Source organism: Protopterus annectens, chromosome 7.part0 (genome assembly GCF_019279795.1).
Source record: "Protopterus annectens isolate FY-2018-M chromosome 7.part0, PAN1.0, whole genome shotgun sequence".
In the NCBI taxonomy this organism is placed as follows: Eukaryota; Metazoa; Chordata; order Ceratodontiformes; family Protopteridae; genus Protopterus; species Protopterus annectens.
This window is the reverse complement of record NC_056739.1, coordinates 1,396,153,882-1,396,169,763: the sequence shown is the minus strand read 5'-3', so window position 1 is coordinate 1,396,169,763 and position 15,882 is coordinate 1,396,153,882. Positions and strand designations below refer to the sequence as shown.

Here is a 15,882-nt window from a genome sequence, read left to right as displayed (position 1 = left end):
ATACATACTAACTCCAGGATCACACACTATCTGTTGAGCATTTGTTTGTGCCGACTACCAGATGTCAACTTTGGAGCATTTTGCTGAAAAATACTAAACTATATGCAACAAACACACCAACACATTTTTTAAATCATTACATTAGAAGGATTAGAACATTTTAACTTGCTGATTAGTAATATCATTCATTATTGTTGACACAGCTATCTTCTTTGCTTGCTTAACCCATCTGAATCTGAAGCACTGATAATCATGCAACTAAAAGCATGTTTACTTGCACGCCATGACTTGCATGGAGCGTACCTGGCTGCCATCATGTACTGAGCAGGAGTATAGCAAGGCAGTAAAACTAGCTCAAAAAACGTTCTGAGACTTTCAGAATTTATCTCAAAACTGTTTCCAGAAATACTTCTCTTACATCTGGAACTTTATAGGAGACACAAACAATAATTAACTTTTCACAGAAAGTGAAGTCCTTTTTGAAAAGGTTATCATCCCATCTAAAGCGATTCACAGGAGGCTGTACAATTTGATTTTCTATTCTTTGTTAGTTAAGTTGACCTACACTTTGATCAACTCCTTTGACCAACATGCAGCCAAAACAATAAGTAAGAAAATCATTCCGTCTTGCCCAACTCATAAGCAAGGGTATGGCATCCAGGTCCAAGGAAATAATACTACCACTCTACTCAGCCTTTATCAGATCTATTGCTGAGTACAATACCCCATTTGGCATATACCTAAAAAGATACTTTCAACAGCTGGAATGTCATTAAAGATTTCTCACCATAAGAATTCAGGGTATGAATATCCTGTCCTATACAGATCGCCCTAAGGTCCTATTTCTGTACTCAGTCTACTACAGGTTACTGAGAGGCGTTCTATGCCTAGCATACAAGGCATTTTCGGATCCAGCTCTGATAGATCTCTTGCACATTCGCAAGACAAACGCCATCAGAAACACTAAATACTTGGACCTGAACTTAGTCTGCAACATAAACAGAACCTGCTGGAAGGACTGATACATATTTCAAAGAATACCTAAGCTACGGAATAAGCTCCCTAATCTACCTGAAGCAGAGTTCCTGACACTGTTCAAAAGAAACCTTGATCACTGGAAGGGGAAATCGTAAATTCACCCCCAGCCTGGCCCCCATGTCTCTGATGGATAGAGGTCGACAGTAAGTAAATTAATCCCCAACTAACATACCCCCCCAAAAAAAAAACCCTCAGCTACCTCCTTACTAACATACCACACCATACAGACATCCAATGAACTCTGAGACAAAAACCTATGAACCACAGCATTCACCAATGCATCCATGGACAAAAAGCCATGCAGGCTGTAACATTGCTAACATTTTACATCAGGAAACTTCTAAAAGCATGCAAATAAAGGACTAGTTTGAGAAAAAAATTACAGAGATTAGTAGCAGACAATGAAGCAGGACATGCACAGATATTAATCAGGAAAGTACAAATTATTGATAAGGACATTAAATGAGGTACTTAATGTATTTTTACAAAGAACTCTTACTAAATGCCAGGTTTGAAGTAAGCAACACTGAGTGGAAATACACCAACAACACAGTGCAAGGACAATGTTTCATAAAACACAGGGGGTGAAAAAGTATACCAATGAAGCTGTGACAGTGACTATTACTAGTATTGGTGGTCTTGTGAAAAAAAAGGACCAGACAATATAAAAAAACATGAATCTGCCATCAAACAAACTGAAGAGAGGAGAATACATTACCAGCATCATACATGAATGTTGGTATGAGCAGCATTAAGGAGTTGCCATATGTGAAAGATGGGATGGATATACAACGATACCAAGCCATTAATAAAATCATTTGGACTCAAGTACGAGGCAGTGCTATAAAATGAATTCAAGTTGCAATCATTAATTCTGAAGACTACTCACAATATACTTGGCCCTTGAACACTCTGAACACTTAAGCACACACAAACATGCTAGTTGAGGAAATTACCATTCTATGACAGTTCTCGACAAGCATATGGGATCATTTTTGAAACTAAAGGAAAAGCTTCGTGAAAATTCATTGCTGTCCCATGAAAAAAAAAGTAAAAAACTTGGCGTATGGCTAAATGGCAAATTTTTGACATGTCCAAGCAAGCTAATCAGTGATGAGAGACAAGTAAAGCAGAAGTATGAAACTGTTGCAATACAATACCGCTGATATGATCAAAGGTGGTCTGAAGTGTGATAATGCACAACAAAGTACAGTTGTGTACACTTACCATAAATGTAGATGCTTGAATGTATTCATTGTTGCAGTCATCACATTTAGGTTATCCCTGCCAGGGTAGCCCTCGGCCAGCAAGAATACCAGAGGCTTAGTATTTCTGCGTCAGTTGCTATCGCTTCAGGACTGACGTCAGGTCATCAATAGTATAAAATAAGGCAGTCGATGCCATTACATCAGTTTTTCTTGCCCTAACCTGTCAGGAGCCCCCAAGTGGGAGCCAGGTTCTGGTGGAAGAACCCCACCAGTAGAAAGTAAATACAAATATGTCCCTTGTAAGGAAAGAGAAGAAAGAAGATGGGGATGGAGGGAAACCAGGACGGCAACAGTGAATACACTCTAACATCTACATTTATGGTAAGTGTACACAATTGTACTATGTTCTTTCTTGTTTCACTCTTGCAGTCATCACATTTGGGTTGATTCCCAAAGCTGAGGAAAAGGGTGGAGGCAGTCAAGGAAACTAGGGGCTGGCTAGGATGCCCTGCAAGACTGCAGAGGCAAACCCTGCCCTGGATTTGTGGAAGATAGGCAGGTGGTAATGTTTGGTGAAAGTGTGAACAGATGTCCCAGGTGGCAGCCTGCAGGATGTCTCTGGTGGGGATTCCTCTGAGGAAAGCTGCAGAGGTGGAGGCTGCTCTGTGGAATGAGTCCTGACCCTCTTGGGGGAAGGCTTTCCATGTTGTTTGTAGCAGAAATGGATGCAGTGTGCTATCCATTTGGAAATGGCTTGTCTGGAGATGGCTTTGCCTTCTGTCCCTGCAGCAAAGGTAACAAGCAATTGATCTGACTTTCTGAAGGATTTAGTCCTATCTAGATAGAATCTGAGCTGTCTGTGCACACCTGTGAGCTGTTTGTGCACATCTGGAGAGTGCAGGATCCTTTCCCCCCTTGTTCTGTGGGTTAGGAAAAAGGTGGGCAAATTAATGGATTGGGTGAGAGCCACACTGAACACTACCTTGGGCGTGAAGGATGGGTTAGTCCTGAGGGATACCCTGTCAGCATGGAAGATGATGAGGGGTTCCACAGCCATGAGTGCTTGCAGATTCTTCTGGCTGAAGTGATGGCCAGAAGAGAAATTTTAGCTCTGCTGAAGACGCGGGTTTGTAGGGGGGGGGGAGTTAGGGTGAGCTTTTCCACCACAAAGTTAAGGTCCCAAGCTGGGGTTAGTGCTCTTCTGGGTGGCCTCAAGTTGCTAGCCCCTCTTAGGAACTGTTTGATTAGAGGGTGTGAGAAAAGGGGCTGCTCAGTGGGAAAATGAGCAGAGATAGCAGAGACATGAATTATAATAGAGGAAAAGGAGAGTCCACTGTGTAGCAGGTCAGCTAAGCAATCCAGGATGAGAAGGAGGGAGGGCTGTGCCGTATTGGCTCCCTTAGCCTGAATCCAGGTGCAGAACCTTTTCCATTTGTCAGCATAAGACTTCCTATTGCTAGGGCATCTGGCCTCATGTATAACATCTAGAGCCTGTTTGCTGAGGTTGGCAGATTGATGGGGGGTTAGGGAATAATCCAAGCTGCCAAACTGAGTGTCGACAATTGGGGATGCATGAATTCCCCTTTCCTCTGGGTCAGGAGGTTTGGAATCTGAGGGAGATATCAAGGTGGCAGAGGGGACAGGCTGTGCAGCAAGGGGTACCAGTGCTGGCGAAGCCAGTCTGGAGCTATAAGAATTGCCCTTGGTTTTTCCTCCTTTATTTTGAGCAGCAGCCTGGGGATGAGAGGTAGTGGAGGAAAGGCACAGACTGATAGATTGACCCAAGGGAAGGACAGGGCATCCACTTTCCAAGCCATGCAGTGATGCTTCCTGGTGCAGAACTTGCTGAGCTGATGGTTGGTGTGGAAGGCAAAGAGGTCGACCTTCGGAGTGCCCCATTTCTGAGTTATTAGGGTGAAGGTTCTTCTGTTGAGCTGCCACTCTTGTGGGTCCAGAAGATTTCTGCTTAAGTGGTCCACCAGAGAGTTGAGAGAACCCGGTAGGAATTGTGCTAACAGGTGGAGTTGCATGGCAGAGGCTGTGTGCCAAAGGGTCATAGCCAGCCTACATAGAGGGTAGGACTGAGTCCCCCTCTGCTTGTTGATATACCACATCATAGCTGTGTTGTCTGTTTTGATCAGGAGACAACCTGGGGAGAGAAGGGGCTTGAAAGCTATCAAGGTGTGCTGGACAGCCATCATCTCTTTTTGGTTGATGTGCAGATGGATTTGCTGTGGGCTCCATTGGCCCTGTACACACCTGGCATCCAGGTGTGCACCCCAGGCATAATCTGATGCATCTGCGGTGAGGGTCTGGGTGGTGTAGGGTGCTGAGAAAGGTAATCCTTTGTTGAGGGAGCATGCTGTTGCCCACCAAAAAAAAATCTTTTCTGAGGCAAGGTATTATATGTATAAAAGAGTCTCCAGGTCTTGAGAGTGTTGACACCAAAGGCTTTTTGTTTCCTCATATGCAGTCTGGCATATGGAAGGAGTAGAAAGCAAGATGCCATGAACCCCAGAGCTTGCCGGATTTTCCTTGCAGACAGTTGGGGTCTGGTGGCTAGCTGAGAGAAGTAGGTTGTCAGGAAGGTTTGCTTTTCTGGTGTAAGGAATGCCATCTGGGATGCTGTGTCCAGGCTTGCTCCCAGGAATATAACCCTTTGAGTGGGTACCTGTTTGGATTTCTTTTCATTAATTGTGTACCCTAGGGAGGTTAGTAGGGGACTTTACAAAGCCCAGGTGCTTGAGCAGCTTTTCCTGAGTGTCTGCCTGAATTAGGCAGTCATCTAAGTATGGGTAAATCTGGATATTCCTTTGTCTGCAAAAGGCAATGGCCAGAGCCAGACATTTTGTGAAAACCCTGGGAGCAGTAGATAAGCCAAAGGGAAGCGCAGAGAACTTAAAGTGCTGAGATCCTGCCCAGAAATGGAGATATTTCCTGCATGATTCCCTGATAGGAATGTGGAGGTAGGCCTCCTTTAGGTCTAGGGTGGCTAGCCAAGCATCCTTGGAGAGCATGGGTAGCAGCTGCTGGAGGGTGAGCATTTTAAATTTTGGGAGCATGGGTAGCAGCTGCTGGAGGGTGAGCATTTTGAACTTTGAGATCACCAGGAAGGTGTTTAGAATGAATAGACTGAGGATGACGCACCAGGTGTTCTCTTTCCTGGGTACCAGAAAAATCAGGAGTAGAAACCTTGGCCTTTCTGTTCTGCAGGAACATGCTCTACTGCCCTCATGGAGAGCAGGTAAAGGACTTGCTTTTGCGCCTCTGCCCACCGGTTGTGAGGTAGATATGGGAACCCTTTTGGGGTTGGAAGGGTGTGGAAAGAAAATCTGTATCCCTGGGACACTATGTTGAGATCCCAGCGGTCGTTGGCAATGGTGGCCCAGATGTTTGCATGAAAGAAGAGTTTTCCTCCTAGGGGTAAGTGGAGGTGGGCAGAGGGAGGGGCTGGGGGGTGGGGAGTCATTGCGAGTTCTTACCATAAGGGGATGGCCTAGAACTCCCTGGTTTTGAAGTGGAGGTAGTCTACTGGTTAAGATCTCTGCATTCCCTGTGGCTGCTGTCTGTGGGGTCTGGTTTCCCGGGGTCTGGGCTGAACTGACCTGGTGGGAGCAGGAAAGGACCAGTGCTTGGAGGGACAAGTGGAGTATCACAGGGTTCAGTCCTGGGTTCTCTCCTGTTTGGTATCTACTTCTCTGAAGTACAGGCTAACACAGAAGGTCTTTGTTTAACAAAGTTCGCAGATGACTGCAAACTAGGAGCCATAATCAAAACTCCTAACGATGTGGACATCCTACAAAAGGGCCTCAATGAGACAGATGCCTGGTGTCAAAGCCATAGCCTCAAGCTTAATGCCAAAAAGTGCACTGTCATCCCTTTTGGTAAAAACTCTGTACCCATGAACTACCACATAGGTGGTAGTCTAACACCGAAAGTGCGATAAGAAACCTTGGGACACAGGTGGACAGTAGTCTCTCCTTTGATAATCACATCGCCACAGTAGTCAGGACATCCTTCTACGTGGCACAACTGATCACTGAATGTTTCTCATCCAGGAAAAAAAGAGGTAATTGTTCTCCCCTCTACTCATCACTCATTAGACCCATTAGAGAGTACAATTTCCCTTTTGGCATGTACCTCACAAGACATCTACAACTGGAAAGGCCGCAGAAAATACCTCACAAAGAGGATTATCAGTCTCAAACAGATGCCCTATGCAGACTGTCTCAAAAAACTCCAGCATTACTCCGTCGCATATCGCCTACTCAGAGGCCATCTCTGCCTAACATACAAAGCTATGTCAAACCCAGAGCTGTTGGACATGGTCCACTTAAAGAAATCCCAATCCCTCCAAGCTACACACTCTAGGGACCTAAACCTTGTCACCACAATAAACAGAACATGCTGGTGGGATAGATTCCTGTCCCAGAGACTTCCCATACTCTGGAACAAACTGCCTATCGATATCAAACAAAGCTCCTCATTAGCACTCTTCAAGAAAAATCTTGATGATTGGATGGGAGATAGGAAATTCACCCCGGGGATCACTTCTGTGGCCCTGCTTGAAGGAAAATAATTTTCTTGGTGGCAAAATCCAGGGTACCATTTGGCTAGGCTTATATAGGCCCTAGGGCCAATAGCCTAGTACCTACTTATGAACCTATGACAATGCCTGCTGAACCAGGGTGAATGGACCTGTAAGAAATCCTTAACTGTCTGCATATATTTTGCTTTTTCTTCCATCCTTTTTAAGACCTCTTCTGTCTTAGTGCCAAATAAGTTGTCTTTGTGCAAGGGGGCATCCAACAATTTAGATTTAACATGGTCTGGCAAGGCCTGTTCCTTAAGCCATGCATACCTTCTAAGGACAGAACCGGTGACTACTGCCCTGCAAGAAGCTTCTAGGGTGTCAAAACCACAGTGCAAGGTGTGTTTAGTTACTTGACTTGCAGAATGCATTAACTCTTGTAACTTTAGATTCTGCACAAGCAGGAAAGGAAGGCGTTTTTTGTTTGAGGAATTCCAGGGTATGTTGCTGAAATTTTAGCATATGAAACTGACAATTGAGTGCTCTGAAAGCAAGAGTAGCTGAGGCATATAATTTTTTACCCCATCTGTCTAGTGCTCAGGAATCCCCATCTGTGGGGGTGTGATTCTTAGCAGAGGTTGCTTTAATTCCTTAAGGCCCTTGAGAAATTACCTCAGGGTCAGCAGTAGGATTTTTAAAAAGAAATTTCTGAGAGTCAGGGACTCTGTAATACCTGTCTGTTTTTCTGGGTGCAGGAAGGAGGGTGTCAGGAGTCAAGCTGGATTCCAGGAAAACATCCTCCACAACATCCAGGACTTTGGGGATAGCCATGGGTCCATGCTGTGGAAGATCTAAGATTTCCTTGAGTCACTTTTTAGACTGAGGGTAGTCCTGACTTTCCCATTGGAAATGCTCCCTTAAGGTGTGAAGGGTTTCCCCAAAGGAAAAATCTTCTGGGGGAGAGGCTGAAGGAATGGAATCCTCTGCATCAGAATCCTCATAAGCAGAGATGGGTTTCATGTCTTCATACTCAGATGCATCATAGTCATCGGACTGTTCAGACAAAACTACAGGGGACAGAACTCTTTCTTTTGGAAGGGGTAGCTTGGCTTCCCCTGATCAGCATGAAAAGGTCTTCCGCCATTTTAAGCATTTGAGACTGAGGCAGGGAAGCAGGTGCCTGAGATTGGGTCATTAGCTTCTTGTGTGTGGTCCGTAACCTGGGCTTAAGAAATTCAGCAGTTTTCGAAAGAACGGTAGTCGCAAAAGAAGTTGTCGGCTTGTGTCGAGAATCAGTAGTGCGAAGGACTTCCTCGGAAGCTGGTGCCTGCTCAACGGCTCTGGACCCATACAAGGTAGAGATGATCGCAGGATCCTTAGTCAAAGAAGAGTTTTGTGGCATACTGGACTCCAAAAGTGTGTCGGTAGTGGCCTGCGAATCCACAGAAGTGGGCATCAGGGGCTGAGAAAGTGCCTCATTGAGGACCAGAGAACTGATGACTAGCTTAACAGGAGCGTCGTCGGTAGACTTGGACCTGTGGGATCTGTCTCTTTCTTTATCTTCATGTTTTTTCGGAAGATCTGCTGTCAGATGGCTTACCGAAGCCATATCAGAATTTGTGGACTGTAAGCGAAAATATCTATCTATAATAAGGGCTCAATGACATAGTTCTGGCGTTTAACAAAGCACAGAAGCGACAGCGGGGGACGTCATAGTCTGGGCCTAAGCAAGTGACGCAGTAAGAATGAAAGTCTCAGTGTGGTATTTGCTTTCCACAGGCAAGACAATTGTTAACTTTTTCTGACATTGGTTAGTGCAAAAAAAAAAAGGATCCCCAATGAGGTACTTAGCTTTAGAAGACTCAGCTTCATTTCGGAAGACGAAACTCAGGTAGCGTCTGACCGGCACTCATGCAAACTGCTTCTATTTCAGGCTCCACGGCAAGAAAGGCTGATGTAATGGCGTCGGCTGCCTTACTTTATACTACTGATGGACCTGACATCAGTCCCGAAGTGACAGCAACCAACAGAGAAATACTATTCAGGCCGGCCGAGGGCTACCCTGGCAGGTATAACCCAAATGTGATGACTGCAACAGTGAAACACGAAGAACATCCTGATATGTCGGACAAGTATGACAATTCTAAAGAGGACAAGCCTACAGAAAATAAATTAACACTGTTACCTCTAAGCAGAATCTATTCCACTTGGCATTTTGTGCAGAGAAATCCAATATGAAAGTAATATTGGGATATCTAAAAAATATTTATTGGTAGACTGGTGTAACTCATTCAATACTTGCACTTACAAAAACTCAGAAAAGTTTCATACCTGATGTAAAAGAGAATTGTGTGGAAATCCTTGTGTCCCTGGGATTGTGCTGGCATGTTTTGAGTGAATATTGTTCAAAGTTGTAGATTTGGTAGGCTTGATCTGTTTGCTACTACTGCTGTTTATGTTGCTTGAACCAGGTGACATTTTTCGTTTCTTTCCTTCAAACCTGTCTAAAGTAGTTTGTGAGCATGAATAAATGCCATGCAAGTTCAATGTCTGCTCATCTGAATGATGCACAAACGGTCCTAATGAGAGTGTAGAGTCGCTACTGTTCATCATCACACTCATTCTTTTTATTGGTTCTGCAGGGCTCCCCATTTGAGGGCCCCTCCCTGATTGGTCATGTTTGTGGCTTAAAGAGTTTGTTTTATTTGTCGCACAATTTAGTCCTACACTGTGTGTGCTATTGTGAGACGACGTCACAGCTGAGTGATACGAGGTCCCCGAGCTTCCAGAGTTGGATATGCAGTTTTTCTTAAAAGTGTCTGTGGAATGAGAAGAAAAAGAAAGCGATGCTGGCAATGGAGAACTGCTTTTACGTTTCTTTCCCAAGAAGGTACTGCTGCTACTATTACTATAGGTACTATTGCAGTCAGCAAAGGCATTAACAGTTTCCTTCAGCTTCAGTGACTTACTGTTGGGTTTTATTTTTGGAGATTTGTTAGACACGGGTGAAGGTACTGATGGTAAACGGGAAGGAGACACCTGTCTGGACTGTAAGTTACTGGTAGAGTCTTCTGCAATCAAAGCTGCAGCACTGGGGTTCGAAGATGTGCCATGAAAAAAACCCGACTTGCCATTGTGAGGTCCTACATACGTTGAAGAATGCGAAACTGATGTCAATGCTGAAGTAGTCAACAGGAGGCTTGCTGCATTTAACCTATGTTGTGACCCGGATGAAGAATTTGTGCTATGTCTGTGTGGTACTGCAGTGCATGCTGTGTTGCTTGAGGCAGGAGGAATTTTTCTGAAAAAAAAAAAAAAAAACATATATAAAAAAACATTCACTGAATGAAGTTCTGTAAAAGGTCAATCTCTGAATCAAAGATTTTAAAACACAGATGAGGTTTGAAATTTTGGTACTTTCCTTGTTGTTTCATACTGACCGGAAAAAATGCGAAATAAAAAAAAAATCCTGGTTATCACAATCTAAAAATAACTAATTGAAATAACTAAAACTACCACTACTGGTAACAATTACTTGGGTGTGGAAAGACATTTACAGAAACACAAAAAATATATGTGTTCTCGTTCCACATATCTACAAACGTCTTAAACACAAATGCAATATATACACATACATATATGTGTATGTGTGAGTGTCTCTCTCTATATGTGCGTGTGTGCACATATATAAACATATATATATATTTATATATATATATATATGTGTATGTATGTGTGTGTGCGCATGCATTATATATACATGTTGTACATGTGCGTATATGTCTGTCTGCATTATACGCATACATAATGTATAATTTATATGTATATATACATAAACTACATATATAATAAACACACTATTATATACATATTCATTTACAGACAAGAAAATGTATATATTATACATTTATACATACACAAACACAACACACACAATAAACTCGTGCAAATACTGGTTGTATTTTTACTAGTAGTATAGTTGTGTAAAAACTCATGAGAAGATCAAATACACACATATTGCCTTTTCTGTAACAAAAAAAAAAAAAAAAAAAAAAAAAAAAAAGAGCACGCGATCCTAACCCATATTTATAAGCAGCATCCATAACAAGCCTCAAATTCTCAAACAATGGAGTGACAAGTCAGTGTAGATGACTAAGGTTATGAACTGTTAAGCTGAAGTTTAGAGTTTTGTTTTCACTCGGCCTCCATCTGTCTACTGTGCAGCTTGGAACATGTTGCCATAGTTTAGGGGCAGATGGTAAACTTGTCTAGGCTTCTCAATAGTCCCCTGGACTACATTAATCTATCAATATGGCCTTTCCCTGCCAGCTACACAGCACTGATTTAAGCTATAATCACAGCAGTGGTACAATTCCCATCTAAGCAGCAGGAAGTGAATGGCCTCCATAAGCCACACCCCAAGCAAAAAACTATTTTGTAAAACTTTTTAATGAAAGAAAGCAGTCATATGGACCTCCACTCAACCCTCATGCCTATCAAGGTATGTTTATCAGCTCAATCTCTGTGCCATCAATCACAGCTTTAGAGAGCAGGCAGAGAAGATGTCTCCTTAAGGGCTAATAAAGTGCATTAATGCAGTATCTGACCAAGAAAAGATCATGAATGGGTACCTTAAAATATTTACTAGTAGTGATGTTCAGTCAATGCTGCTCCATTTTTATAATACATGGAAATGAGTCCTCTTACATCACAAATTACCTCAACATAAACACAGAAGCTAACTCTCCACTCAGATGGAACAAAGTCCCAAAATATTAAAGAAAATAAGAAGACTGCAAAGAAGGAAAGAGGTCTAGAAAGATGTCACTAACATCAAAAGGAGAGGGAAAAAAGTTATCAAACTACAAACACAACTGTTATGTATTTCTTTCACTTGCTGTCTTTCAGGTAATAAACACAAAATCAGAAGAGAAAACTATGAATCCAGCACAAGGGTGGAAACATCAGCCACCACTGCTGTGGTAGAAAAGTACAGTTTTGTACACTTACCATAAATGTAGATGCTCGAGTGTATTCACTGTTGCAGTCATCACCTGTGGGTTTTCCCTGCTGCGGTAGCCCTCGACCAGCCTGAACACCACAGTCAATGTATTTCTGCATCAGCTGTGGTCGCTTGCTCTCTGATGTCAGGTCATCAGTGCTATAAAGGAAGGCAGCCAACACCATTACATCAGTTTTTCTTGCCCTAACCCGTCAGAAGCCTCAGCAAATATGGTAAAGTGGTCCTGGTGGCTAAAAGCCACTTGGAGAAGCTTATGTCTCCCTAAGGAAAGAGGATATAAGAGGGAAAGAGGGAGGGAAGCCAGGACTGCAACAGTGAATACACTCAAACATCTACATTTATGGCAAGTGTACACAACTGTACTATGTTCTTCGTGTTTCACTGTTGCAGTCATCACCTGTGGGAGGATTCCCAAAGCTGAGAAAAGGGGTGGTAGGATTGGTTAGAGACCTAGGAATGGGTCAGCATGCCCTGCAGCACTGCAGAGGCAAACCCCACCCTGTCCTTAGAGAATAGAGGTAAGTGGTGAAGCTTGGTAATGGTATGGATGGACGAAAGTCCAGGTGGCAGTTTCCAGGATGTTTCTGGTGAGAACTCTGAGGAATGCCGAGGCAGTGTAGGCTTGCCCTAGTGGGATGTTCCCCATGCAAAGTACATCAGAAATGGGTACAGTGTGACATCCATTGGTAAAAGAATAGCTTGGAAATGGCCTTCCCCTCTGCCCCTACAGCAAAGCTGATAAGGAAGTGGTCTGATTTCCTGAAGGATCTAGTAGGGTCCAGATAGTATTTGAGCTGTCTTTGCACGTCTAGTGAGCGCAGAATTCTTTCCCCCTAGTTTTGAGGGTTAGGAAAGATGGAGGGTAGAGGTATGGCCCAGCAGATAGTTACCTTAAGATACCTCCCCGGGTATAAAGTAGGGATTAGTCCTGAGGGAGACCCTGTCTGGATGGTAGAAGATGAAGGGCTCAATGGCCATCAGTGCCTGAAGATGTGAAACCCTTCTGGCTGGGGATATAGCTAGGAGAAAAGCAGTCTTTCAGGAGAGGTATCCAAGTTCTGCTGAAGCAGCAGGTTCGAAGGGTGGTAAAGTTGTTTTTTCCCCAAAACATAATTCAGGTCACAGGCTGGAGTGGGAGGCCTTCTGGGAGGTCTGACATTAGAAGACCCTCTGAGGCATTGTTTAATCAAAAGGTGGGATAACGGGGGCTGTTCTGTATCAAAATGAGCTGAAATGGCTGAGGCGTGGATTTAAAGAGAGGAGGAGGAGAGGCCAGTATTAAGTAGCTCTGCTAGGTAGTCCAGGATAAGAGGGTTGGAAGGTGGTGAGGTATTTTCCCCTCTGGACTGGCTCCAGAAGCAGAATCTTTTCCATTTTCCTGCATAAGATTTAATGGTGCTGGGCTATCTGGCCTCTGTGATAATGTGTAGGATCTGTTAGCTTACCAGGGTCCCCTAGTCTGCCTTTTGAGTATTTGCCCTGCTGATAGTTCAAGAGTCTATGAGTCTGGGTGCAGCTCCCCCCCCCCCCCAAGAGTTAAGAGGTCTAAGATCAGGGGGAAACTGGCTGGGAGGCTGTAAGGTCAGACTGCTCAGTAAGTGGTACTAATGTTGTCTGGGGCAATCTGGAGCAATGAGGATGGCCTTTTGTCTCTCCTCCCTTAATTTGACCAGTACCTTGTGGACAAGAGGGAATGAGTTCACAGAGTGTACCAGGGGGAGGTGAAGGCATCCACTTTCCATGCTAGGTTTTGATACCCCCTGGTACGGAAACATTTCCGCTGCTGGATGGGATGCAAAGCAGAAAGATCCAGCTCTTGAGACCCCCATTCCCAGGTGATTTGTGAAAGGATTTTTCTGTACAACTGCCACTCGAGGGTGTCCAGGAAGTTTCTGCTTAAAGTGGTTTGGCAGGATGTGGTTGATCCCAGGTGGGAATTGGCTATCTGTGTGTAGTTCCATGGAAGAAGCTGCCAGTCCAAGGTTCATGTCTAGCCTGCACAGAGAGTAAGATAGGGTCCTTCCCTATTAGTAGTTGTACCCCCTACTGTGGTGTTGTCTGTTTGATTAGGAGAACCCCTGGCATGAGATGGGGTTTGAAGGGTATCAGAGCCTTTTGTACTGCAATCATTTTCTTCTGGTAGAAGTGTAAGGGAAGGTGGTGGGCATCCCAAGGACCTTGGGTGCACCTGCCTTCTAGGTAAGCGCCCCAAGCTAAGTCTGAGGTGTCAGAGGTAGTGGTCTGCCCGATTGGGCAGAGGTTGAAGGAAAGACCCTAGTTCTGGGCAGGAGACCCTGCCCATCAGAGAAACTCAGCCCCTATACAGGGGATCAGTGGTTGAGGAGTCCCTGGAGATAGAAGAGTGCGGACTCCACAGGTTATTTTGGGTACCACTGAAGTTTTCTCATGGAGGCCTGGCCAGGAGAAATTAGAAGAATGCAGGATGCCAAGTACCTCAAGGTTAACAGGGACTTCCTCGCCATGTGGCGACATCTGGGGGCCAGCTGGTGAGAAAGAGCTGCAGGAATATCTGCTTTTTTGGGAGTAAGAAGGCCCATTTGGGCTGCTGTGTGCAGCAGTGTTCCCAAGAAAATAATCTTCCTGGAGGGTGCTTTGTTCTGACTTCTTCTAGTAGATGGTGATTGGGGACAGGTGATGCAAGTAACTAAGGATATCCCCCTTGCAAAAGTAGAAGCAGGGATGCCCCTCTCCCAGGTAACTTGTCAGACAAAAAAAGTGAGGTGGAATGAAATTCAGTTCTCAGTAACTGGAAACAGTACACACTCATACAAAGAAGAACCGGCCATGTAAAACATGAACTTACCTCTGTGAGGAATGGACCCAGGCCAGTACTCTAAATTAAATCCCAAAAGAACTTCTTGCATATCCAGCATGTGCCAAGGGGGACCTCCCCTCCAACAGTCCTGCAACATACCTCGATCTATCCATCTGTGTAGGATTTGGGCAAATTTTACTATCAACTTCATGGACTGTGGTAATCAAGACTCAATTTTTTTTTTTTTTAGGGGCCAGGGCTCCTGGGAATTTCTACTACTCTTTGAAGGACTCTGTGAAGTGATCTTTAGGTGCCTCCAGAGGGCTGTTACCAGTGATTACTGAATCCAAGGAGGAGGCTGTGAACAGAGCCACGATGAAGAAGGGTAGAATGGAAAGTATTTCAGAAGGAAAAAGATGCACTGGGGATGAATATCGTGGCACCAGGGGTCAATGGATGACTCTTGTCTTACACAAAATGATGAAGGACAATCACAGGAATCAAAAGCCATGCAGGAATGTGGCCATGAGCAAAATATTTGGCAAATGGGAGATTACAGAAAGGACAACGATGTAAATGAAAATGCAGATGGAGGGCATATCTAGCTTGACAAGTAACTTGTTTTAAGGGCATGCTCTGTGTTAGGCCTCAGGAAGGTGTAGCATAGAGCAGTAATCAAAGATAGACAGATTAGTGTTACCAGAGGAAAACCTTATGCAGCAGCAGTGCAGGTTCAAGTGAAAAACTGCAGAAAGGTCTGTAGTGAGGGTGAAAAAGGATGAACAACAAATAAATAGGTACTGTTTTTTAGACATTATTTTTATGACCTTAGGATTCCATTTATCTGATACTAGTGCAATAATGCATGCAAGAACTGATGACCTTAGGATTCCATTTATCTGATACTAGAGCAATAATGCATGCAAGAACTGAAGCTTTTTGAGAAATAACTTTTTAAACACTTGCACTAGCAGAAACATTTTTAACAAATGTGAAAGGAAATCTCCATGGAAGGGTTTTGTTTATTAAAATTTAAATGTACAGTTTAAAAGGAACTGTTATGATTTAGAATGAATGAGATTAAAATTAGTCAAAGTTTTTTTTCTAAGCGTATGCCAGGATGTGCATGATAAAAAAAAAAAAAAGGTTGTGGGTGGCAAAAAAAATACAGACTGGGGAATAGAAGTTTATGTAACTTTAAAAACAGAAATTACGTTTCAGCACGTGCCTAATGTGATTATAACACATGGAGAAAAGGGAAGTATTAAGTACTGTGGGCAGCCAAAAACATGCCCCCAAACCACCC

The 15,882-nt window shown here is 43.7% G+C and overlaps 1 protein-coding gene across 4 annotated transcripts in view; it reads right to left on the bottom strand.

Annotated features, from left to right (window-relative positions):
- The window catches only part of ATXN7 (ataxin 7), a 1,461,623-nt gene that overhangs the window by 124,759 nt on the left and 1,320,982 nt on the right, over positions 1 to 15,882 (bottom strand). For all 4 annotated transcript variants that reach the window (XM_044077985.1, XM_044077986.1, XM_044077987.1 and 1 more), the window contains one exon: positions 9,109 to 10,078. In XM_044077985.1, coding sequence (XP_043933920.1) covers positions 9,109 to 10,078 — 970 coding nt within the window. The remainder of the gene's footprint in view (positions 1 to 9,108; positions 10,079 to 15,882) is intronic.